This window comes from Rhododendron vialii, chromosome 5a, assembly GCF_030253575.1.
Source record: "Rhododendron vialii isolate Sample 1 chromosome 5a, ASM3025357v1".
Classification (NCBI taxonomy): domain Eukaryota; kingdom Viridiplantae; phylum Streptophyta; class Magnoliopsida; order Ericales; family Ericaceae; genus Rhododendron; species Rhododendron vialii.
The window spans coordinates 6096664-6122559 of record NC_080561.1 but is presented as its reverse complement, the minus strand read 5'-3'; the positions used below and the strand labels follow the sequence as shown (position 1 = coordinate 6122559).

The 25896-nt window shown below is 43.4% G+C and overlaps 3 protein-coding genes and 1 long non-coding RNA gene across 4 annotated transcripts; 1 reads left to right on the top strand and 3 right to left on the bottom strand.

The window, feature by feature from the left end:
* Positions 1 to 1353: 1353 nt before the first annotated feature.
* Positions 1354 to 4112, top strand: LOC131327490 (uncharacterized). Its single transcript, XM_058360653.1, has 4 exons — positions 1354 to 2436; positions 2479 to 2760; positions 3073 to 3920; positions 4097 to 4112. Exons 1-4 carry the CDS (start codon positions 1354 to 1356, stop codon positions 4110 to 4112), a joined length of 2229 nt encoding a protein of 742 aa, XP_058216636.1.
* A 14211-nt stretch (positions 4113 to 18323) lies between these two features.
* On the bottom strand, positions 18324 to 19502 carry LOC131325561 (uncharacterized). Its single transcript, XM_058357880.1, has one exon. The coding sequence runs from the start codon at positions 19295 to 19297 to the stop codon at positions 18473 to 18475; it is 825 nt and encodes a 274-aa protein (XP_058213863.1). The 5' UTR covers positions 19298 to 19502; the 3' UTR covers positions 18324 to 18472.
* Positions 19503 to 20327: 825 nt separating this feature from the next.
* LOC131325560 (uncharacterized) lies at positions 20328 to 21256 on the bottom strand. Its single transcript, XR_009199740.1, has 2 exons — positions 21103 to 21256; positions 20328 to 20895 (listed from the first exon to the last, which is right to left on the bottom strand). It is a non-coding gene; the product is annotated as an uncharacterized LOC131325560 (long non-coding RNA).
* Positions 21257 to 22837: 1581 nt separating this feature from the next.
* Positions 22838 to 23662, bottom strand: LOC131327488 (uncharacterized). The gene has a single exon (XM_058360652.1). It carries the CDS (start codon positions 23660 to 23662, stop codon positions 22838 to 22840), a length of 825 nt encoding a protein of 274 aa, XP_058216635.1.
* Positions 23663 to 25896: the final 2234 nt, after the last annotated feature.

The following is a 25896-nucleotide window of genomic DNA, read 5'->3' as shown; positions in this document are numbered from 1 at the left end:
TCTGGAACGGCTTAGGTTACTGTCGTATCGATACTGATTAAATCAGTATCGATACAATCGGTCTCTGGAAGTTTTTAAGGCCTGTTGTATAGATACTGAAATTCATAGTATCTATACTTCAATGCCTTAAGGCTAAGTTTTGTTTCTTGTTCCGACTCCATTGTCTTGACCCCCGATCGCTTCTAACTTGTTCCAAACGTCACCAAATCACTCCATAACACTATCGATCATATTCGTTGAGTTCGTTGAGTATCTTTGCAACCCTCGCCCCTTGTTTGGTATAATTGGACGTTGATTTCCATATGGACTTTGATTAAATTGAAATGACACGTTATGTGAGTAAGAGATTTTTGGACACTTATCGACACAACGAGAACATTTGGGGCCCATCGACGGGTGGGTGCCTGGCAGGGGATATCAGGGTCCCATAATTAGCCTGGCAGGAGCTTATGCTCATAATGATCACTCAAGGCCTAACCTTCTCGGTGGGCGCTTGGCAGGGGATATCGGGGTCCCATAATTAGCCCGGCAGGAGCTTCGGCTCATGACACTTAACGTGAAGCGATATTGAACACATGGAGAGTGAAACGGTTAAAGATTGAGGTGTATACCAAATTTCATACTGAGTTTGTCGGATTGTTGAGCCTCGGTTATTGCCTATTGTGTGGTCTGTATCTCGTTCTTCCTTGTGAACATCCTTGCATTTCTCTTGCATATAATGTTAGCGTAGAATTTCCTACTGGGCTAGTGTAGCTCAAGCCTATTATCATTTTCAGGTACTAATACAGGACAATAGCGTGCATGCTTGGAATGCTTGGATGTGATCATTATTTTGAAAGCCATCGATTGAGGAGTTACTTAGGCATCTTTGTAAATCTCTTTGAAGATGTATTTGTAACTTTATAGTAAATCTTTTGACTATGGAATATTGTAACCTTTAACTCTTGAATATTCAGTACTTGCGTTAATTTGGGCCTCGGAGCCGAAGATGTAATATTTTGGGAACGCTACTTCATTTTGGTTATCGTACAAATTATGGCGAGATTTTATTTATGGAAATCATTTATATTTATGTTAAAAATCGAGGGTGTGACAACTTGGTATCAGAGCGTTAGGTTTAGAACACCTAGCGACCGTGGGGAGACGTTTCGTCTCATGGGTTCAAAATTCTGTATTTTTTTTTTTTTACATGACTTGTGCATGCTTGTGTGACTAACATTCGTATGATTACGTGGCATTGCATTTTCGATATCGTAGAGTGGTGTAGAGTTGTTATTAACCTGTGTTGGGAATTTGGGGACATAGTTGTGATGTTGTGATTAATAGTTTTCCTTTCTTATATCTTGTAGTAAAATGCCTCCGAAATCGCGTGTTAGGCGGGGTGTGGCAGGAAACCGGGGAGGTCATGGCCGTGGTCGTGGCCGTGGGGTGCCACCAGAGGATGAGGTTAGTCAGCATGGGGAGAACCCAGGTAGGAATCCGGGGGCTGGGGCCGGTAGGGCTGCAGAAATACCACCCAATCAAACTCAATTTGCTAGGGATCTTGTCGCAGCACTTACAGCTACAAATCTGTTCAACCAAGCTCCTAGAGAAAATGCAGACAACCGAGCCTTATCAGCAATGCGAGAATTTAGCCGTAGGAATCCACCGACGTTTGATGGGACAAGTAGTGATCCTCTTGTGGCCGATCATTGGTTAGCACAAATCCGTAAACTTTTCAATGCTCTTAAGATTACCGAAGACGATTTACGAGTGAATATCGTGGCTGTTCAACTTACCGGGGAAGCCAATGAGTGGTGGGAGTCTGTCCTAGAATCTAGGAAGGATGCGAGGAGAGCGACAAGGACCGTAGCTCAAGTAAATGAACCGGATGTTGAAAATTTGACGTGGGCCGAGTTTGAGACATTATTTGAGGAACAATACTTTCCAGAGACTAGTCGTGAGCAGTTGAGAGATCAGTTTGAGAAGTTGGAGCAGGGGGGTATGACCGTGTCGGAATACGCTCAAAAGTTTCAGTCTTTATCTCGATTTGAGCCAGAGTTGGTGGCGACGGAGGAAAGGAAATGTAGACGTTTTGAGAAAGGGCTTCATAATACCGTGAGGAGAATGGTAATGGTGCAACGTAAGACAAAATACGCCGAGGTTGTTGAGTGTGCGAGAAGTATTGAAATACCAAAGGAAGCACAGAGGAATAGGGGAGTTTGGGAACCGAGGCAACAAGTTGTGAGTGTGAGTTCATCGTCAGGAAGCTTTGGGAGTCAAGGACGGAAGAGACAGAGGGAACCATCTCAGCAACCATCTAACCAATCCAACTTTAGGGTACCTTCTTCTTCAGGGACTCGGGGTGCTTTGTCTAGACCTCCGTCTGTGTGCTACAAGTGCAATCAACCTGGACACGTTCGTGCTCAGTGTCCACATCTCCAGAAGGCTTGTTATGTTTGTGGGAAGATGGATCATCTCGCTAGGAATTGTCCTTAGGGGTCGATAGTGCAAAGTGAGTCGGGTTCCGTGCAGCAGCCGGGAACGGGGTATAATGTTGGCCAACAGTTTAGGGGCACTCAGAGGCAGCAACAACCTCACTTCCGCCAGACTACGTCGGTTCAGAGTTCCGGGGGTGACAAGGGAGCGAGTTCTTCCGCGCCTACTCAGGGTTCTGGTCAGAGGGGAGGTTTTGCACAAGGTCAGAGTACCCAGGGGCGTGTTTTCAACATCAACTCGAATGCTTCACCTTCTATTTCTCAGGTTCCAGAAGCATCCGTTGTGAGGGGTACATTTCTTTTGTTCAACTCCTTTGCTAAAGTACTCTTTGATTCTGGAGCATCGCATTCATTCATTGCTGCATCATTTGTGTGTGCCTTGGAATTGGAAACGGAGAGTCTTAGTCCTCCTTTGTTTGTTGAGACACCATTAGGGGGTAGAACGCCTCTTGGTCATATTTGTCGAGATTGCGAGTTAGTCATTTGTGACCATCGTTTTGTATTCGACTGCATCGTTTTGGGAATGTCGGGGTTTGATCTTATCTTGGGAATGGATTGGCTATCTACCTTTCATGCTACCATCGATTGTTTCAAGCGTCGAGTTCGTATTTGTCCTCTTGAGGGTCCTTGTTTCCAATTCTTTGGGGAGCGTCGGGAGCCGTTGGAACCGTATCTATGTGGGTCTCGAGAGCGCGAGTCAATTTATTCCTTGTTGGCGAGTTTGACGTTAGATGAAGATTTGTCGACACGTGGGGAGTTACCTTTAGTAGTTCGCGAATTTCCCGATGTTTTTCCTGAAGAGTTACCTGGTTTACCTCCTGAAGGAGAGATTGAATTCGTTATCGATTTACTACCCGGTACCGCTCCTATCTCTATACCTCCGTATCGTTTCGCGCCAGCCGAATTGAGAGAGTTGAAGACTCAGTTGCAGGAATTGGAGAACTTAGGATTCATTCGTCCGAGTACGTCACCGTGGGGAGCACCGGCTCTTTTTGCGCAAAAGAAGGATGGTTCACTCCGCTTGTGTATCGATTATCGTAAGCTAAACCGAGTCACCATTAAGAATAAGTATCCCATGCCTAGAATCGATGATTTGTTTGATCAACTTCGGGGTGCGACCTGTTTTTCCAAAATTGATTTGAGGTCCGGTTACCACCAGTTGAGGGTTCGGAGAGAGGATATTCCTAAGACCGCATTCCGCACTCGTTATGGCCATTACGAATTCGTTGTTATGCCTTTCGGATTGACGAACGCTCCAGCTACATTCATGGACTTAATGAATCGTATCTTTCGTGCATACCTTGATCGTTTTGTGGTTGTATTCGTCGATGATATCCTTATCTATTCGCCAACGGAGGAGAAACACCAATCGCATCTCACCATTGTTCTTGAAATCTTAAGGGAGCACCAATTGTACGCCAAGCTTAGTAAGTGTGAGTTTTGGCTATCCGAAGTCAAATTTTTGGGTCACGTGGTTTCGAAGGGTGGCGTGTCCGTCGATCCAGGAAAAATAGAGTCTGTTATGAATTGGCAACGACCGAAGAACGTGTTCGAAATTCGTAGTTTTTTGGGTTTGGCCGGGTACTACCGCCGTTTTGTTCTTGATTTCTCTCGTTTAGCAGCGCCAATGACTAGATTAACACGTAAGGGGACTCGTTTTGTTTGGAGTGACGCATGTGAGATGGCCTTTGAAGAATTGAAGAAGCGATTGACGACTGCACCGGTTCTGATTGTGCCCGAACGTGGAGTTGGCTACTCTGTATATTGTGATGCGTCTAAGGAAGGGTTAGGGTGCGTGTTGATGCAAGCAGGGCGAGTAGTGGCGTATGGATCGCGACAGTTGAAAACTCACGAGCGAAACTACCCTACCCACGATCTAGAACTTGCAGCCGTCGTTTTTGCTTTGAAAAGTTGGCGCCATTACTTGTACGGTGAGAAGTTTGAAGTCTTTTCTGATCATAAAAGTTTGAAATACTTATTCTCTCAAAAGGAACTTAACCTTCGACAACGCCGTTGGATGGAGCATTTAGAGGACTACGATTTCGAATTGCAATATCACCCGGGGAAAGCGAATGTCGTGGCGGATGCGTTGAGTAGAAAACCGATACACTTAGCGAGTCTAGCTATCCACGAGTGGAAAATGATGAACGATTTGGGCTTTTATGCTTCGCATTTCGAGGAAGTTCGGGAAGGGGTTACGTTATGCAACTTGACCGTGCAATCAACTTTATCGACTCGAGTAATTGAGGCACAACAACACGATGAAGAAGCGGAGGAACTTCGTGCTAAATTCCTTAGTGGAAAAGCTCAAGAGGGGTGGATGATACACGCCGATCAAAGCTTGCGCTATCAAGGAAAGTTGTTCGTACCCGTTTCGTGTCGGGAAGAAATCTTGCGAGAGTTTCACCATTCACCGTTAGCCGTCCATCCGGGGGGAACGAAAATGTATCATGACTTGCGTAGGCAATTTTGGTGGTCCGGAATGAAGAGGGACGTTGTGATTTTCGTATCCAGGTGTCTTACGTGTCAACAAGTGAAAGCCGAACATCAACGACCCGCGGGAGAGTTACAACCATTGCCTGTGGCCGAGTGGAAGTGGGAGAACGTGACGATGGATTTCGTTACGGGTTTACCGAGGTCGCCAAGGGGGCATGACGCTATTTGGGTAATCGTGGACCGTTTGACGAAAACAGCACACTTTTTACCTATTCAGGTTACCGATTCCGTGGATGCACTTAGCCGTTTGTATATTCGGGAGATTATCCGACTTCATGGGATTCCCGTATCTATCGTGTCCGATCGAGATCCGAGATTTACCGCGCGTTTTTGGCAAAGCTTGCAAGCCGCTTTGGGCACCAACCTTTTGTTTAGTACTGCGTATCATCCTCAAACCGATGGGCAATCCGAGAGAACGATTCAGATTTTGGAAGACATGCTTCGAGCTTGTGTCTTGGATTTTCGGGGTAGTTGGGAGGATCACTTACCGTTAGTCGAATTCGCATACAATAATAGCTATCAATCTAGTATCGAGATGGCACCTTATGAGGCTTTGTATGGGAGACCATGTCGATCGCCTGTGTGTTGGACCGAATTAGGTGAGGCTACGTTAGTGGGGCCGGATATGATCAAGGAGACCTCCGAGAGTATGAAAGCTATTCGCCAACGCCTTAAGAAAGCACAAGAAAGAACAACCGAACAAGTCAAGGTGATCCGCCAAAGATTGTTGACCGCTCAAAGTAGACAAAAGAACTATGCTGATCGTCGTCGTCGCCCATTGTCATTTGAAGAAGGGGACCACGTATTCCTTAAAGTATCGCCTCGTAGGGGTTTGTCGCGTTTTGGAAAGAAAGGGAAGCTTTCGCCACGTTATATTGGGCCGTTTGATATCATTGAGAAAATTGGGGAGGTCGCGTATCGTTTGGCGTTGCCACCGAAGCTATCGGGTGTACATGACGTGTTTCACGTGTCTATGTTGAGGAAATATGAACCGGATCCGTCGCACGTGTTAGAATGGTCCGAACTTGAGTTGGAGGCCGACGTGTCTTATGGAGAGGAACCGATGCGTATCCTAGATTCGCGCGACCAAGTACTAAGGGGTAAGACGATACCGTTAGTGCGAGTCTTGTGGAGCAATCAGGGTAGAGAAGAGTCGACATGGGAAAGGGAGGACGAAGTTAGAGAAAAGTATCCGCACCTATTTTCGGAATGAACCAATGTGAGTGTTTAAGATTTACGTGTCTTGATAATTGACTTGTTGCATAAGATTAATGGCTATGATTGTTGCATGCATATATGATGTATATGTTAGCTAACCTTGGCTTGGAAAAATTTCGAGGACGAAATTTCTTTAAGGAGAGTAGAATGTAGAGACCCGTAAATTCATTTTATAATTTTATTGTTTTATAAATGGAAAAGTGATGGATTAATGAGAATATTGTAGTTGGGGGTCAAAGTGTAAGGAGTTGAAAGTTATGGGTGCTAGTGTAATTTGTGCATGTGTGTGCCGTGTATATGCCTGGGAAATTTTTTTCCCTTTTCACTTTTTTTTTTATCTCTCTCCCAGCTCTCTCTCGGCTCTCTCCCTCTCTCTTGCCCTCTCACCAAATTTCACTCCAATAACCCAAAACCCACTCAACACAACCTTCAAACATTCATCCTCTACGCGTATTGTGGTCCGTATTTCACCGGTTGGAGCTCGGTGGAGTCGTATTGCTCTCAGTTTCGATTTTCGGAAGCTAGGGCTTGAAATTCTTGTGGGTTTCGTTCTTCGGCCTCGAGGTAGGGATTCTACCTCTCAATATATGTAATAGAAGTGCTCTCCTTGCTTGAAATCGTGTCTATTGTTGTTGTTGTTGTTGTGGTTGGATTTCTTGAAATCTGCAGAAAATCTGCTCGAACACCCATTTGTATCGATACTGCTCTTCTCAGTATCGATACAGGAATCTCTGGAACGGCTTAGGTTACTGTCGTATCGATACTGATTAAATCAGTATCGATACAATCGGTCTCTGGAAGTTTTTAAGGCCTGTTGTATAGATACTGAAATTCATAGTATCTATACTTCAATGCCTTAAGGCTAAGTTTTGTTTCTTGTTCCGACTCCATTGTCTTGACCCCCGATCGCTTCTAACTTGTTCCAAACGTCACCAAATCACTCCATAACACTATCGATCATATTCGTTGAGTTCGTTGAGTATCTTTGCAACCCTCGCCCCTTGTTTGGTATAATTGGACGTTGATTTCCATATGGACTTTGATTAAATTGAAATGACACGTTATGTGAGTAAGAGATTTTTGGACACTTATCGACACAACGAGAACATTTGGGGCCCATCGACGGGTGGGTGCCTGGCAGGGGATATCAGGGTCCCATAATTAGCCTGGCAGGAGCTTATGCTCATAATGATCACTCAAGGCCTAACCTTCTCGGTGGGCGCTTGGCAGGGGATATCGGGGTCCCATAATTAGCCCGGCAGGAGCTTCGGCTCATGACACTTAACGTGAAGCGATATTGAACACATGGAGAGTGAAACGGTTAAAGATTGAGGTGTATACCAAATTTCATACTGAGTTTGTCGGATTGTTGAGCCTCGGTTATTGCCTATTGTGTGGTCTGTATCTCGTTCTTCCTTGTGAACATCCTTGCATTTCTCTTGCATATAATGTTAGCGTAGAATTTCCTACTGGGCTAGTGTAGCTCAAGCCTATTATCATTTTCAGGTACTAATACAGGACAATAGCGTGCATGCTTGGAATGCTTGGATGTGATCATTATTTTGAAAGCCATCGATTGAGGAGTTACTTAGGCATCTTTGTAAATCTCTTTGAAGATGTATTTGTAACTTTATAGTAAATCTTTTGACTATGGAATATTGTAACCTTTAACTCTTGAATATTCAGTACTTGCGTTAATTTGGGCCTCGGAGCCGAAGATGTAATATTTTGGGAACGCTACTTCATTTTGGTTATCGTACAAATTATGGCGAGATTTTATTTATGGAAATCATTTATATTTATGTTAAAAATCGAGGGTGTGACAACTTGGTATCAGAGCGTTAGGTTTAGAACACCTAGCGACCGTGGGGAGACGTTTCGTCTCATGGGTTCAAAATTCTGTATTTTTTTTTTTTTACATGACTTGTGCATGCTTGTGTGACTAACATTCGTATGATTACGTGGCATTGCATTTTCGATATCGTAGAGTGGTGTAGAGTTGTTATTAACCTGTGTTGGGAATTTGGGGACATAGTTGTGATGTTGTGATTAATAGTTTTCCTTTCTTATATCTTGTAGTAAAATGCCTCCGAAATCGCGTGTTAGGCGGGGTGTGGCAGGAAACCGGGGAGGTCATGGCCGTGGTCGTGGCCGTGGGGTGCCACCAGAGGATGAGGTTAGTCAGCATGGGGAGAACCCAGGTAGGAATCCGGGGGCTGGGGCCGGTAGGGCTGCAGAAATACCACCCAATCAAACTCAATTTGCTAGGGATCTTGTCGCAGCACTTACAGCTACAAATCTGTTCAACCAAGCTCCTAGAGAAAATGCAGACAACCGAGCCTTATCAGCAATGCGAGAATTTAGCCGTAGGAATCCACCGACGTTTGATGGGACAAGTAGTGATCCTCTTGTGGCCGATCATTGGTTAGCACAAATCCGTAAACTTTTCAATGCTCTTAAGATTACCGAAGACGATTTACGAGTGAATATCGTGGCTGTTCAACTTACCGGGGAAGCCAATGAGTGGTGGGAGTCTGTCCTAGAATCTAGGAAGGATGCGAGGAGAGCGACAAGGACCGTAGCTCAAGTAAATGAACCGGATGTTGAAAATTTGACGTGGGCCGAGTTTGAGACATTATTTGAGGAACAATACTTTCCAGAGACTAGTCGTGAGCAGTTGAGAGATCAGTTTGAGAAGTTGGAGCAGGGGGGTATGACCGTGTCGGAATACGCTCAAAAGTTTCAGTCTTTATCTCGATTTGAGCCAGAGTTGGTGGCGACGGAGGAAAGGAAATGTAGACGTTTTGAGAAAGGGCTTCATAATACCGTGAGGAGAATGGTAATGGTGCAACGTAAGACAAAATACGCCGAGGTTGTTGAGTGTGCGAGAAGTATTGAAATACCAAAGGAAGCACAGAGGAATAGGGGAGTTTGGGAACCGAGGCAACAAGTTGTGAGTGTGAGTTCATCGTCAGGAAGCTTTGGGAGTCAAGGACGGAAGAGACAGAGGGAACCATCTCAGCAACCATCTAACCAATCCAACTTTAGGGTACCTTCTTCTTCAGGGACTCGGGGTGCTTTGTCTAGACCTCCGTCTGTGTGCTACAAGTGCAATCAACCTGGACACGTTCGTGCTCAGTGTCCACATCTCCAGAAGGCTTGTTATGTTTGTGGGAAGATGGATCATCTCGCTAGGAATTGTCCTTAGGGGTCGATAGTGCAAAGTGAGTCGGGTTCCGTGCAGCAGCCGGGAACGGGGTATAATGTTGGCCAACAGTTTAGGGGCACTCAGAGGCAGCAACAACCTCACTTCCGCCAGACTACGTCGGTTCAGAGTTCCGGGGGTGACAAGGGAGCGAGTTCTTCCGCGCCTACTCAGGGTTCTGGTCAGAGGGGAGGTTTTGCACAAGGTCAGAGTACCCAGGGGCGTGTTTTCAACATCAACTCGAATGCTTCACCTTCTATTTCTCAGGTTCCAGAAGCATCCGTTGTGAGGGGTACATTTCTTTTGTTCAACTCCTTTGCTAAAGTACTCTTTGATTCTGGAGCATCGCATTCATTCATTGCTGCATCATTTGTGTGTGCCTTGGAATTGGAAACGGAGAGTCTTAGTCCTCCTTTGTTTGTTGAGACACCATTAGGGGGTAGAACGCCTCTTGGTCATATTTGTCGAGATTGCGAGTTAGTCATTTGTGACCATCGTTTTGTATTCGACTGCATCGTTTTGGGAATGTCGGGGTTTGATCTTATCTTGGGAATGGATTGGCTATCTACCTTTCATGCTACCATCGATTGTTTCAAGCGTCGAGTTCGTATTTGTCCTCTTGAGGGTCCTTGTTTCCAATTCTTTGGGGAGCGTCGGGAGCCGTTGGAACCGTATCTATGTGGGTCTCGAGAGCGCGAGTCAATTTATTCCTTGTTGGCGAGTTTGACGTTAGATGAAGATTTGTCGACACGTGGGGAGTTACCTTTAGTAGTTCGCGAATTTCCCGATGTTTTTCCTGAAGAGTTACCTGGTTTACCTCCTGAAGGAGAGATTGAATTCGTTATCGATTTACTACCCGGTACCGCTCCTATCTCTATACCTCCGTATCGTTTCGCGCCAGCCGAATTGAGAGAGTTGAAGACTCAGTTGCAGGAATTGGAGAACTTAGGATTCATTCGTCCGAGTACGTCACCGTGGGGAGCACCGGCTCTTTTTGCGCAAAAGAAGGATGGTTCACTCCGCTTGTGTATCGATTATCGTAAGCTAAACCGAGTCACCATTAAGAATAAGTATCCCATGCCTAGAATCGATGATTTGTTTGATCAACTTCGGGGTGCGACCTGTTTTTCCAAAATTGATTTGAGGTCCGGTTACCACCAGTTGAGGGTTCGGAGAGAGGATATTCCTAAGACCGCATTCCGCACTCGTTATGGCCATTACGAATTCGTTGTTATGCCTTTCGGATTGACGAACGCTCCAGCTACATTCATGGACTTAATGAATCGTATCTTTCGTGCATACCTTGATCGTTTTGTGGTTGTATTCGTCGATGATATCCTTATCTATTCGCCAACGGAGGAGAAACACCAATCGCATCTCACCATTGTTCTTGAAATCTTAAGGGAGCACCAATTGTACGCCAAGCTTAGTAAGTGTGAGTTTTGGCTATCCGAAGTCAAATTTTTGGGTCACGTGGTTTCGAAGGGTGGCGTGTCCGTCGATCCAGGAAAAATAGAGTCTGTTATGAATTGGCAACGACCGAAGAACGTGTTCGAAATTCGTAGTTTTTTGGGTTTGGCCGGGTACTACCGCCGTTTTGTTCTTGATTTCTCTCGTTTAGCAGCGCCAATGACTAGATTAACACGTAAGGGGACTCGTTTTGTTTGGAGTGACGCATGTGAGATGGCCTTTGAAGAATTGAAGAAGCGATTGACGACTGCACCGGTTCTGATTGTGCCCGAACGTGGAGTTGGCTACTCTGTATATTGTGATGCGTCTAAGGAAGGGTTAGGGTGCGTGTTGATGCAAGCAGGGCGAGTAGTGGCGTATGGATCGCGACAGTTGAAAACTCACGAGCGAAACTACCCTACCCACGATCTAGAACTTGCAGCCGTCGTTTTTGCTTTGAAAAGTTGGCGCCATTACTTGTACGGTGAGAAGTTTGAAGTCTTTTCTGATCATAAAAGTTTGAAATACTTATTCTCTCAAAAGGAACTTAACCTTCGACAACGCCGTTGGATGGAGCATTTAGAGGACTACGATTTCGAATTGCAATATCACCCGGGGAAAGCGAATGTCGTGGCGGATGCGTTGAGTAGAAAACCGATACACTTAGCGAGTCTAGCTATCCACGAGTGGAAAATGATGAACGATTTGGGCTTTTATGCTTCGCATTTCGAGGAAGTTCGGGAAGGGGTTACGTTATGCAACTTGACCGTGCAATCAACTTTATCGACTCGAGTAATTGAGGCACAACAACACGATGAAGAAGCGGAGGAACTTCGTGCTAAATTCCTTAGTGGAAAAGCTCAAGAGGGGTGGATGATACACGCCGATCAAAGCTTGCGCTATCAAGGAAAGTTGTTCGTACCCGTTTCGTGTCGGGAAGAAATCTTGCGAGAGTTTCACCATTCACCGTTAGCCGTCCATCCGGGGGGAACGAAAATGTATCATGACTTGCGTAGGCAATTTTGGTGGTCCGGAATGAAGAGGGACGTTGTGATTTTCGTATCCAGGTGTCTTACGTGTCAACAAGTGAAAGCCGAACATCAACGACCCGCGGGAGAGTTACAACCATTGCCTGTGGCCGAGTGGAAGTGGGAGAACGTGACGATGGATTTCGTTACGGGTTTACCGAGGTCGCCAAGGGGGCATGACGCTATTTGGGTAATCGTGGACCGTTTGACGAAAACAGCACACTTTTTACCTATTCAGGTTACCGATTCCGTGGATGCACTTAGCCGTTTGTATATTCGGGAGATTATCCGACTTCATGGGATTCCCGTATCTATCGTGTCCGATCGAGATCCGAGATTTACCGCGCGTTTTTGGCAAAGCTTGCAAGCCGCTTTGGGCACCAACCTTTTGTTTAGTACTGCGTATCATCCTCAAACCGATGGGCAATCCGAGAGAACGATTCAGATTTTGGAAGACATGCTTCGAGCTTGTGTCTTGGATTTTCGGGGTAGTTGGGAGGATCACTTACCGTTAGTCGAATTCGCATACAATAATAGCTATCAATCTAGTATCGAGATGGCACCTTATGAGGCTTTGTATGGGAGACCATGTCGATCGCCTGTGTGTTGGACCGAATTAGGTGAGGCTACGTTAGTGGGGCCGGATATGATCAAGGAGACCTCCGAGAGTATGAAAGCTATTCGCCAACGCCTTAAGAAAGCACAAGAAAGAACAACCGAACAAGTCAAGGTGATCCGCCAAAGATTGTTGACCGCTCAAAGTAGACAAAAGAACTATGCTGATCGTCGTCGTCGCCCATTGTCATTTGAAGAAGGGGACCACGTATTCCTTAAAGTATCGCCTCGTAGGGGTTTGTCGCGTTTTGGAAAGAAAGGGAAGCTTTCGCCACGTTATATTGGGCCGTTTGATATCATTGAGAAAATTGGGGAGGTCGCGTATCGTTTGGCGTTGCCACCGAAGCTATCGGGTGTACATGACGTGTTTCACGTGTCTATGTTGAGGAAATATGAACCGGATCCGTCGCACGTGTTAGAATGGTCCGAACTTGAGTTGGAGGCCGACGTGTCTTATGGAGAGGAACCGATGCGTATCCTAGATTCGCGCGACCAAGTACTAAGGGGTAAGACGATACCGTTAGTGCGAGTCTTGTGGAGCAATCAGGGTAGAGAAGAGTCGACATGGGAAAGGGAGGACGAAGTTAGAGAAAAGTATCCGCACCTATTTTCGGAATGAACCAATGTGAGTGTTTAAGATTTACGTGTCTTGATAATTGACTTGTTGCATAAGATTAATGGCTATGATTGTTGCATGCATATATGATGTATATGTTAGCTAACCTTGGCTTGGAAAAATTTCGAGGACGAAATTTCTTTAAGGAGAGTAGAATGTAGAGACCCGTAAATTCATTTTATAATTTTATTGTTTTATAAATGGAAAAGTGATGGATTAATGAGAATATTGTAGTTGGGGGTCAAAGTGTAAGGAGTTGAAAGTTATGGGTGCTAGTGTAATTTGTGCATGTGTGTGCCGTGTATATGCCTGGGAAATTTTTTTCCCTTTTCACTTTTTTTTTTATCTCTCTCCCAGCTCTCTCTCGGCTCTCTCCCTCTCTCTTGCCCTCTCACCAAATTTCACTCCAATAACCCAAAACCCACTCAACACAACCTTCAAACATTCATCCTCTACGCGTATTGTGGTCCGTATTTCACCGGTTGGAGCTCGGTGGAGTCGTATTGCTCTCAGTTTCGATTTTCGGAAGCTAGGGCTTGAAATTCTTGTGGGTTTCGTTCTTCGGCCTCGAGGTAGGGATTCTACCTCTCAATATATGTAATAGAAGTGCTCTCCTTGCTTGAAATCGTGTCTATTGTTGTTGTTGTTGTTGTGGTTGGATTTCTTGAAATCTGCAGAAAATCTGCTCGAACACCCATTTGTATCGATACTGCTCTTCTCAGTATCGATACAGGAATCTCTGGAACGGCTTAGGTTACTGTCGTATCGATACTGATTAAATCAGTATCGATACAATCGGTCTCTGGAAGTTTTTAAGGCCTGTTGTATAGATACTGAAATTCATAGTATCTATACTTCAATGCCTTAAGGCTAAGTTTTGTTTCTTGTTCCGACTCCATTGTCTTGACCCCCGATCGCTTCTAACTTGTTCCAAACGTCACCAAATCACTCCATAACACTATCGATCATATTCGTTGAGTTCGTTGAGTATCTTTGCAACCCTCGCCCCTTGTTTGGTATAATTGGACGTTGATTTCCATATGGACTTTGATTAAATTGAAATGACACGTTATGTGAGTAAGAGATTTTTGGACACTTATCGACACAACGAGAACATTTGGGGCCCATCGACGGGTGGGTGCCTGGCAGGGGATATCAGGGTCCCATAATTAGCCTGGCAGGAGCTTATGCTCATAATGATCACTCAAGGCCTAACCTTCTCGGTGGGCGCTTGGCAGGGGATATCGGGGTCCCATAATTAGCCCGGCAGGAGCTTCGGCTCATGACACTTAACGTGAAGCGATATTGAACACATGGAGAGTGAAACGGTTAAAGATTGAGGTGTATACCAAATTTCATACTGAGTTTGTCGGATTGTTGAGCCTCGGTTATTGCCTATTGTGTGGTCTGTATCTCGTTCTTCCTTGTGAACATCCTTGCATTTCTCTTGCATATAATGTTAGCGTAGAATTTCCTACTGGGCTAGTGTAGCTCAAGCCTATTATCATTTTCAGGTACTAATACAGGACAATAGCGTGCATGCTTGGAATGCTTGGATGTGATCATTATTTTGAAAGCCATCGATTGAGGAGTTACTTAGGCATCTTTGTAAATCTCTTTGAAGATGTATTTGTAACTTTATAGTAAATCTTTTGACTATGGAATATTGTAACCTTTAACTCTTGAATATTCAGTACTTGCGTTAATTTGGGCCTCGGAGCCGAAGATGTAATATTTTGGGAACGCTACTTCATTTTGGTTATCGTACAAATTATGGCGAGATTTTATTTATGGAAATCATTTATATTTATGTTAAAAATCGAGGGTGTGACAAAATTCGAACAAGCCCTAGCTTTCTCGAGCTCCCAATCTTCGATTCAAGCTTCAAAACACGATCGGAAGGTCGGAGGGTGGTCAATCCTTGAAGGTTTTGCAAGATTGAGTGAGTTTTTGAGTGAGGAGAGGAAAGAGAGAAAAGTTCGGCCAGGAGGGAGAGAGAGATCGGATGTGAGAGAGAGAGATGGGAGATGAAAAATGATCTCCTACATTAACACCCACCCCTTTTATACCCCTATATCTTTTTATTACACTTTCACTACCTCCAATTTTCATTCTTTCATTTCAATCCCCAATCAATTAGACACCACATAAATCACAATTTCTCAATTAAACATTTAATCAACATTTCAATAATAAAGGAAAAAAAAATACGAATCTCTACACCAGTTGTTGTTTTGGCAGGTTTGGGAGCCTTTGGTGCATGTCGCTCGGCCATGGCCTCTTCGTGAACACAATCCTTCTCGATTATGGTCATGAGCTCTCCCATTGTCTTAGGTGGGTTACGAGAAAGGTCACGAAACATTGCCAAGGCTGGATCTAATCCGTTCATAAACGACTCAGCCGCAACTCCTTGATCACAATCTGGGATAAGATTATAAACCTCCCAATAGCGCTCGGTATAAAGCTGTAGGGTTTCTCCAGCCGTTCTTCGCATGTTCACCAGCATTGATAATGTCTTCGGTTGAATGTTGCTGGTTACAAAGCGTTTACTAAACTCCAACTCTAGCTTGTTGAAGCAAGTGATAGACTTAGGTTTCAATTGCTTATACCATAACATGATTGGTTCGCTCAGCGTGAGTGGGAAGATCTTGCACATGAGGGCGTCGGAAAAGTTATGGAGGCTCATAGTTTGTCTGAAGCGAGAAATGAACGCGACTGTGTCCTCCTTCGCCTCGTAACGTTTCAGCTTCGGTATGACGAACCGGTCTGGCGGCCGCTCCTGTTGTATAGCATCCACGAAGGGGGAAGCCTTTGTCTTCCCGAGCTTCGAGTTGTCTTCTTGAATTGGGGTTTGTGGGACAATAGGGAGAGGAACTTCAACATGCAGTTCGGGAGTCTTCTTGCGTTCTCGTCGATGGTGCCGGTGATGTTCGTCTTTCTCCTTTGGCCGTCGAGTGGCTATAACCGAGGGCGCATGCGCTTCACCTCTCGAGCCTGCCAAATGAGCATGCCGAGGCTCAAAACTTGGGTCGACGAGTTGATACATGGTTGGCAAGCCCGTAAATTGATCGTACAGGACAATCGTGTTATCATGTTCCGAACGGTTTCCTCGGCTGGCTGTTTGGTGGCGGCTGCTTGAGTTAGCCGAGTGTCGTCCTTCATGGCGTTCGGAATTATGTCGGGATCGTACCGAGTATTTGCGGTTGCTGCTGGTGTGGGTGCGCCGAGGTGGATTGTTTAGATCCATGGGCCTCTTCTTACCTCTTGGACTCGGTTGCCGTTCAGAACGAAGTTGTGGTCGGGCTGACATGCCTCCCTTACTGGTTCTGGCTGTGGAGCCTGTAGCTGAAGATCGTGAACTCTCAGCACAAATAATGCTCGTCAGCCGAGGATGTGAAGCCGTCGGTGGTTGATATCCTTGGTCAAAACGCGCGAAGACAGTTCGACGCTCGGAAACAGCGAGTTCGGTCGTTTGGGCTGGACGAGATGTTCTGCTTCGTTTGCGAGGCTCCTTTGGTCGGCTAGGTCCGGCGGGATGCCAGTGAGTAGGTGTTACAGCCATCCCTCCGTCCCGCTCCTCCAGCCGCTGTTGAGGCAAGGCAATGACCGCTGCTTGACGTTTCTGCTCCGCCAAGGCAACGTCTAATTCTGTGGGTGGAAAAGAAAGTTGGCGAGCCATGAGGGGAACCGTCCTAGCCGCTTGATGGGGCTCAAGGTTGATAGACCCATAACCCTCCAACCCGAGGGTGAAGGTTCTCTGGACCCGAAGGTGGGAGGCGCCATTTGTTCCGTTCAAACGAGAGGAGCGGACAGAATTCGAACTATAGGAAAATAAGAACCTTAGCTGAGCGGGGCCTAACACTCCAGTATAGTAAATGAAGCTATAGGAAAATAGCTACAATGATGTTATCTTCTCTTGATTAGATTCTAGGATCATCTTTTCAAAAAAGTGAAGAAGAATGAAAACCTACCACCGGGGTGATAGTTCAAGTGGCTGAGGCAGTCGGGTAAAACTTTTCACCTCTCATTGATCGTGAGTTTGAGTTGACTTAGTACTAGATGGTTGGGTTGTGAGGGGTCCACTTGCATTTCGGTAGAGTTTTGGTGATGAGTCCCGCGATGTGGTGATGAACAAATATTTTCTCCCCGTCCAAGTTGGGTATAGCTCAAATCTGGACATTCCAAGGCGGGTGGGTTCACCTACTGAGCCAAAAAAACAAGATGAGGAGAAAGAATAGTCGTTTAAATTAATTGAATAGGTCACAATATTTCAAGTTTTCAAACAAATCAAAACAATGAGGTTCATATTTGATTTGCTAAATGATCATTGTGAGGTTACACTATTGGTGCCTTCACATCTTCTGGTTTAAGCCATGACACGAGTCTTGTGGTGAGTCTGATGACTGAAGTAGCTAGGTTGTCAATACCTCCACGTGAACAAGTCCTTGACATAAGCCAAGAGGCCTTTGACCCAATGGCATTAGGGGGTGCACTGTTAGGAGTAAGGAGGTCATAAGTTCAACTCCTCATGCTAATCTAACTATTCTAATAATACGAACTTTCTCCGAGCAAAGAAAACAAGTCCTTGAGATAAATTTCAGCTTATCTGCTTTAGGAAACATGTAAACAATCAAATACATACATATGCGCACGCGTGCTTATGTCTAGGACACTATCTATTGCACATTTTTACAATAACGTGCATCGATCTGGTATTGGAATGCTTCACAAAGTTGGAAATTTCAGTGGCAGCATTTGGTGAAAGGCTGTTTCCTTCATTCCAATGACCAACAAGTTGTTTTGAAATGTTTTAGAGTGTGCTAGCATCAGTTACAGTAACCCTGTCCATAGGTTATAGAAGCTACTGAAGAGAACATGTGAAATTCAAATATTTTTGTATGGATTTCATTAGTTTCTATCAGCTTTAACAAGTTTTGCTGAGACAATTGGAATCTTGCCCGCTTTGTATGACTAACACGCCTGAACTCCTAGAGGTGCCTCGATTAAACTACAACATACACGTGTTCAAACTTTGCGAAACTGTAGCGATATTTGAATCTTTTAATTTTCCCTATCTTGTGTATTGTCCTTGTACTTTATATGCAACTTAAACTTGGTAACAAACTTGTATGATCTGGGCATGTTGGAAATTCCTGATTTAAATCTATGTGTCATAGACCAAAAGATGTGAAAGGAGAGAAGTAAAGTTGTTCCCAGAATTGTAACAAGGGTATTGATTTACATTTGATGGACAGATTATAAACAGTGTATTCCTCATGGCTTCTGTACAAGTATGAAAATCTAACAAATTTTTTTTTACAACATTTTTTATGCCAAAAGCTCTAAGCCAAACTTTTTGTTTTGCTAGCTAGTGGTTGAGAATGTTGAGGAGGATAACTCTCGTTTTGATTAACCGTCTGAACAAACACTCCAGTCCTTCTTCAATATCTTGAATGCTTGGCTCCATCTTCCCCAACTGGTTTTGCACATTCTCGACGTGTACTGCATTATCAGATTTGCTCGTCTTATGGTGGTTGAGCGAGTGCAATGCGGCATCAAATTTCTCAAACACATTTGTGCTTGTTTCTTCATCTTTGGATGCAACGCTCTTTCGGTGCATGAATCTGGACACCAAAGAAAATCCACTCAAACTTGATTCTGCCTCTGTCCCAGAAATATAGGACAACAACGACTCAAACACCGCAACAGTGGCTGTTTCGACCTCATTTAGCGAATCCAGAATTTCCTGGCTTTTTCCAAGAGCTACGCTGGTGTGATTGCTTTTGATACAATTCAAATCCTTTAGAGACTTTCGGATCACCTTCTTTGCCTTCTTTCTCGAATTTAAGTACCCTGAAAAGTCATTCATGTCCCTTCTCCTGCGTAGGATTGAAAGAAGGCCTTGTAAATCTTGCTTTGTTTGTGAGGATACGTCTTTAGCAGTAGCACACACATCCAAGAGCCTTAGATACTTTTCCAGCACCGCTTCCACCCATTTCTCTTTGCGTTGTTGAGCAAAGGCTTGTTGAGCGTGCGGCAATAGAAGCAAATCTTCCAGATGATCATACATGTTTTCAAGGCCACTTAGCCTCAAATGCTCATCGACATGAGGAATGACCGGGTGAAGTCCAGAAGGCAAGCTGACAGAGCGAGCGTGGTATGTGGATTTTGATCTCAAAGGAGAGGAAATCATTATGCTTTGGAATGGGGAGTAAGGAAAACTTAGAGGAGGATGGGAAATTTGCAATGTTAAACAAATTGTGGTGGATTGTGTTTCCTTCCCTCTTCATAGGCTCTATATATATATCTGGCTACAAGAGACAAGGAATCTCATCCTCCACAACAATCGCTGGCTAGAACGTGGTTTTGATTTAGATCTACACGCTTTCACGGAGATGTTTTCTTTGTCTCCCACCAAATTGACCTTGGAATGGTTATGCAATATAGTACAACATGGTTGATAGAAAATATGATGCACGAGTGGAGTTGATGCACGGTTATCGAGGTCAAGGCATCGTTGGTGGGATAAGGACAGATCTAGAAGCTGAGATTTCCACCAAGAGGATGGTTACTATATTGCTAACCAGATCTGAGTGCTCCCAAACAGAAAGGAAGCCAGCACTTTTTCCCTCATTTCTAAACCTGATCAAATTCCAAACTTCCACGCGTCTCATTATTGTTTGTTAAATCATTGGCTTAAGACATTTGGAATCTTGACAGCTTTAGTGTGATTAAATAAAAAACCATCTAGAGGGAAAAAAACGAGGTCCATAGTTCATTTTCTAAATGATCAGGTTAGTTTAAGCTAGCTGTTCCTTTGCATCTTCTGGTATAAACCGGGATGAGTCTGGTGGTGACTGAAATAGATTGTCAATGCTTCCGTGTGTATAAGTCCTTTAGAAAAATTTCAGCGCAACTTTTCTTGATTTATGCTGTAAGACGCATCAATCTGTTAGGACAATGCATCCACAGAAATTAAAAACTTCAGCGGCAGGCACTTCTACAAAAGCTGTGACCTTTTTACAAATGACCACCAACTAGTTTTATCACATAACCTAGCACCAGAAATAGTAACCCTGTCTATTGGATTTATTGAAGACAGAAAGTGTCACGACCCGAAACCAACCCTGGAAGTCGTGACCGGCCAAGCGGGTGTTAAGCCGCCGAAGGCCTGCACATATTCTAGTTTAGGGATTTCTAACATCGGCGTCATTTTAAACCATATATGCAAAGTATGCGGAAGCGTAGAATAAATAACATAATTCCAGAGCTTCTAAGTGTACAAGTATAATAATTACAAACCATTAGACAATAAACGATTCTCCACGGTTAATCTAGCACTCCATTTAGTCCACAACTTGCTGTCTACCTTAACCTGAAAAATTGGAAAAGGTTTTCATAAGCCGAAGCTCGGGTGAGAAACGTATACCAAAGTTACAAGTTTGACCATGGAAATACCCCACATTATAAAACAGTCAAGGCAACAATTCAAATATTTCATTGATCATCAAGCACATGCATTTTTGTCTGAAACCTCATTTCTTCGGTCCAAAAGATGGACCCTTTTCATTTCATTTCTCTTTCAACTTTTGCACTTTTGAGCGATAATAGCATTCAACGGTATTTTTGCCAGTCGGTTGGGGAGCGACCCCATTGAAGAGTGGTAAGATATCATTACCCGGTGATGCCTGGCTGCATCTCCTACCTTATTACTTCCCGCCACTAGTATCTTTACCCGTCCCCTAGCGCTCGGGACACCGTTCGAATGAATCATATTATCACGAGCATGTACTCGCAACCAGTAAAATTCAAGTTTCCAAAACATATTGCCGTGGTCTAATTTAATTGCAACTCAAAAGATTTACAAACTAGCCATCGCATGCATTAACATCAATTAAACCAACGAGGAAGTTCAAATTCCATATTTTCTAGCAAAATCAAGCAATGGCATCTCATTCCAAAATTTCAGAAAATACATGTAACTAAGGTATGCGCAACTCACCAAAAAGTAGCGTCTAGCTCATCACGCATGCGAACTACTCCATTGAATTGATACCTAAGTAGAAGCGCACTGATTATCACTAACCCGAAAATATGGCTAAGTAATTAGTCTAAATTAGGACACCCCTGTAGGACCAATAACAAATAGTTATCAAATCTCCCACAAAAATCCAAGTCTAAACCTTTTCCACGGATTGAAATTCTAAAATGTTCATAATGAAATAGTTATCTATTTAATACTTTATGAAAAAAACATCAAAAATAGTTACTACATACTCCTGTGAGTTCGTCCGAAAATTCTGGGAATTCGTCCGAAAATTCTGAAATATTTAGGGATAAATTGAGGGAATGGGACCTAGAACTCAACAATCAATCTGATCCTTGTCAAAAATAAGTATCATCTGAGATTATAAAATGGGTTTCATGGTGAAGGGCTCAAAAATTAGGAGTAGGGATCAAGAATAATGAAGGATAGGAGGATTCAAATTTACCGGTTAAGTTTCCTTGACTTCCGAAAAGAAATTGATGTTGAACGGTGATGGCCATGGCTGGACCAGATGTTAAAGGAGAGAAATGGCCGCCTCCTTCTCTTTCTCTCTCTCTCTCTCTGTATAAACGGGGAAAAAATATAGGGTGGGATTAATATCCTAATTACTAAGAGTAATTAACTCATTGCACGTGAGTATATATACTTCGGTGGATTCCAAAGATGAATCAGCACCCATTTCACCTATGCAGGCCACATGTCACCGCAAAGCACCACGTCGCGCTTCGCGCCCGATCGTCGCTATTCTGGTCCGTTCGCGTACAAATTCCGGTCTCCAAAAATTCTCATAATTTCAACATTAACAAATAAAAATATGAGGATCATCGCAGCGGTGTTCAATTTTCAAGGAAAAATCCTAATATAGAATAACTCGTACCGTGTATCAGATGCAACTCAATTGTCCCATTGAAATTCACATTTTTTTATTTTTTTATTTTATACCACGATACATTTCACTTAGTCTGCCTTACTATTTGAATTAAATTAAAGTGTCGAGTTCCTATTCGGATCACGTGACTATAATTTAAAAAAAATCAGGATTTTACAGAAAGTGAGATTCAATTTTTATGCGAAGTAGTTAACTTCTGGTCAATTCTAAAAATTTTTTCTTGAGGCAATTGGAATCTTTCCATCTTTTATATGATTTTTTTTTTTGCCACAGCGATATACATCAGCGGGGGTTGGGAGACCAGAAGCTTTCCATAGCCCTGGTCCCCTAAAGTGCCTACTTCCTGTGGGGCTTAAACCCAAGACCTTCCACAAAGGGGAGGCAATGACTGACCAACTGCACTAAGTAGTGGTTGTCCATCTTTTATATGATTAACATGCATGAACTACAAGAAGTTCCTTGATTTGCGTACACATTTTCCAAGTTTGTGCAACTATACATAACAAGGGAGTTAAAAATTTCTTTTCGTTAATAAAATATTTTCCTGTTCCATCTTTGTATATTTTTCTTTCACCATGATTGGGGATGTTTGAAAATTTTGTCATAGGCCAAAAGATGTGAAAGGAGATAAGTGAAGTTGTTGACAGATTTATCACAAGTATATTGATTTATAATTAAAGGACAGACTATAAACAGTGTATGCCTCAAGGCTCATGTACAAGTATGAACAGCTAATCAAAATCTTTAGCAACATTTTGGCTGCCAAAAGTATTAAACTACAGTCTTTTTTTTGCTCGCTAGTGGTTGAGAATGTTGAGGAGGATAACTCTCGTTTTGATTAACCGTCTGAACAAACACTCGAGTCCTTCTTCGATATCTTCAATGCTCGACTCCATCTTCCCCAACTGGTTTTGCACATTCTCGACATGTACTGCATTATCAGATTTACTCGCCTTATGATTGTTGAATGAGTGCAATGCAGCATCAAATTTCTCAAACATGTTACTCTTTGTTTCTTCAACTTTGGATGCAATGCTCTTTCGTTGCAACAGTTTGGAAGCCAAAGAAAATGCACTCAATCTTGACTCTGCCTTAGTCCCTGAAATAAAGGACAACAATGACTCGACCACCCAAATAGTGGTTGCTTCAACCACATTCAGCAAATCCAAAAATTCCCGGCTTTTTCCAAGAGCTACGACAGCATGCTTGGTTTTTATACTCTTCAAATCCTTTAGGGACTTTTGGATCACCTTCTTTACCTGCTCTCTCGAATTCAAGTACTCTGAAAAGTCATCCGCCTCCCTTCTTCTGCGTAGGATTGAATGAAGGCCTTGCAAATCTTGTTGAGTTTGTGCGGATACATCTTTAACTGTAGCACACACATCCAATAACCTTAGATACTTTTCAAGAACCACTTCAACCCATTTCTCATGGCGTTGTTGAGCAAAGGCTTGCTGAGTTTGTGGCAATTGAAGCAAATCGCCCAAACGATCATACATTTTTTCAAGGCCACTTAGCCTCAAATGCTCATCGACTGGTGTAATGACCTGGTGAAGTCTAGAAGGCAAGCTGACAGAACGAATGTGGTAGTTGGATTTTGATCTCAAAGGAGATGAAGCCATTTTTCTTCTTGGGGATAAGGTAACTTAGAACTGGATGTGAAATTAACAATGTCAAGTTACTTGCGGTGGGTTGCGTTTCCTTTCCTCTTCATCAGGCTCCACATATATACCAGGCTGAAAAGGAGACAAGGAATCTCATCCACTCCGACAACCAGCTGGCTACAACATGGTTTCGATTTGGATCTACATGCTTTCACAGAGATGTTTTCTCAATGTCTCCCACCAAATTGACCCCAAAATGATTGTGCAATACAGTACAATGAGGTTCAAAGAAAATGCGATGCACGAGTGGAGTTGATGCATGGTTGTCTCCTCTGGCATGAAAATGTCAGCACCATTTACTCCTGATTTTCGTTCTATAATATACATCCGTGCTCATGATCTGAGCATCTTTTATGTTTTATTCATTCCATCAAGGCCTAGGCATCCTTGGTGTAGTAAGGACATATCTAGTCTAGAGGGAAAAAATAACTTCCTAATTGATTACTTGTAAACTTCCATGCGTCTCATAATTGTTTATTAAATCACTAGGTTGAGACATTTAGAATCTTGACAGCTTTCGTCTGTTTAAAATAAAAAATCATATAGAGAAAAAAACGAGAGGTCCATAGTTCATTTACTAATTGATCAGGTGAGTTTAAGCTAGTGGTTCCTTCACATCTTGTGGTATAGAGAGGTGTGAATCTTATGGTGACTGAAACAGATTGTCACTGCTTCTGTGTGTGTGATTCCTTGACCCAAATTTGAGCTTGTCCGCATTAGAAAATATGCAATTTTCAGCTTATCTATTTCTGAATTATGAAGTAAGATGCATTAATCTTTTTTTTTTTTAATCGGCAAAAGGGATGGGAGGGGGCGACCAGCTTAGCAACTTCCTTGGGTGTGACCATAGGGGCTCCCTTCCCTCTGTGGAATGTCTGGTTCGAGCCATAGCTACTGTCCATGAGGATAGACCGTCACCATAGCACCACCTAGGTGTCTAGATGGCATAAGCCCCCACAATTTGCAATTGGCGTGGCTAGATCCTGAGGCTTGAGTGTGGGGAGACTTAGGCCTATGCCATCTAGGCTACCACCATCGGTGGTAAGATGCATTAATCTGGTATCAAAATGCATCCACAGAAATTAGAAATCTCAGTGGCAGGCAATTCTAAAAAGGCTGTGGAGTTTTTTCAAATGACCACCAACTAGTTTTATCACATAACCTAGCGCCCAAAAGGTAACGACTACTCCTACACCTCGTCCTTGTACAATGCTCAAGGCTCTAGTCTGAGTAGCAGGAGCAACTTTTAGTTCATTATGAGCTGAAACGATGGATTCAATAAGTTTTGCAAATAACCCCATCCGCTGAATAGAAACATTAAACTAAACGCCCATACACAATGAGCACCAGATAATGAAGTACCATAAGACTGTGACAGTAACCCTGTCTATAGAAGATATTGGAGAAAGCAAGAGAGACACTAGAGACGTACACATGTTCCAAATTGTGCAGCTATACATAATGAGGGAGTTGAAAATGGACCATCTTTTTTTGTTAATATCTTTTCCAGTTCCTTCTTTGTACGTTTTTCTTTCACCATATGGAACTTTTAACTTGGTTAATAGTTTTGAATGACTGGCCATGTCTGAAATTTTGTCACAGACCAAAAGATGTGAAAGGAGATAAGTAAAGTTCTTCACAGATTTGTCACAAGTATACCGATTTATAATTAAAGGACAGATTAAAAACTGTGTATGCCTCATGGCTCATGTATAAGTATGAACGCCTAATCAAAATCTTTAGCAACATTTTGGCTGCAAAAAGTATTGAACTAGAGTCTTTTTTCGCTAGCTAGTGGTTGAGAGTGTTGAGGAAGATAACTCTCATTTTGATTAACCGTCTAAACAAACACTCAAGTCCTTCTTCGATATCTTGAATGCTCAACTCCATCATCCCCAACTGGGTTTGAACATTTTTGACGTGTAGTGCATTATCAGATTTGCTCGTCTTATGATTGGTGAGCGAGTGCAATGCAGCATCAAATTTCTCAAACATGATACTCTTTGTTTCTTCATCTTTGGATGCAACGCTCTTTCGGTGCACGATCGAGTTTGGAAGCCAAAGAAACTGCACTCAATCTTGACTCTGCCTTTGTCCTTAAATATAGGACAACAGTGACTCAAACATCCCAATAGTAGCTGCTTCAACCTCATTTATTGAAACGTGATTACTATTCACAATTCTCTTGTGTT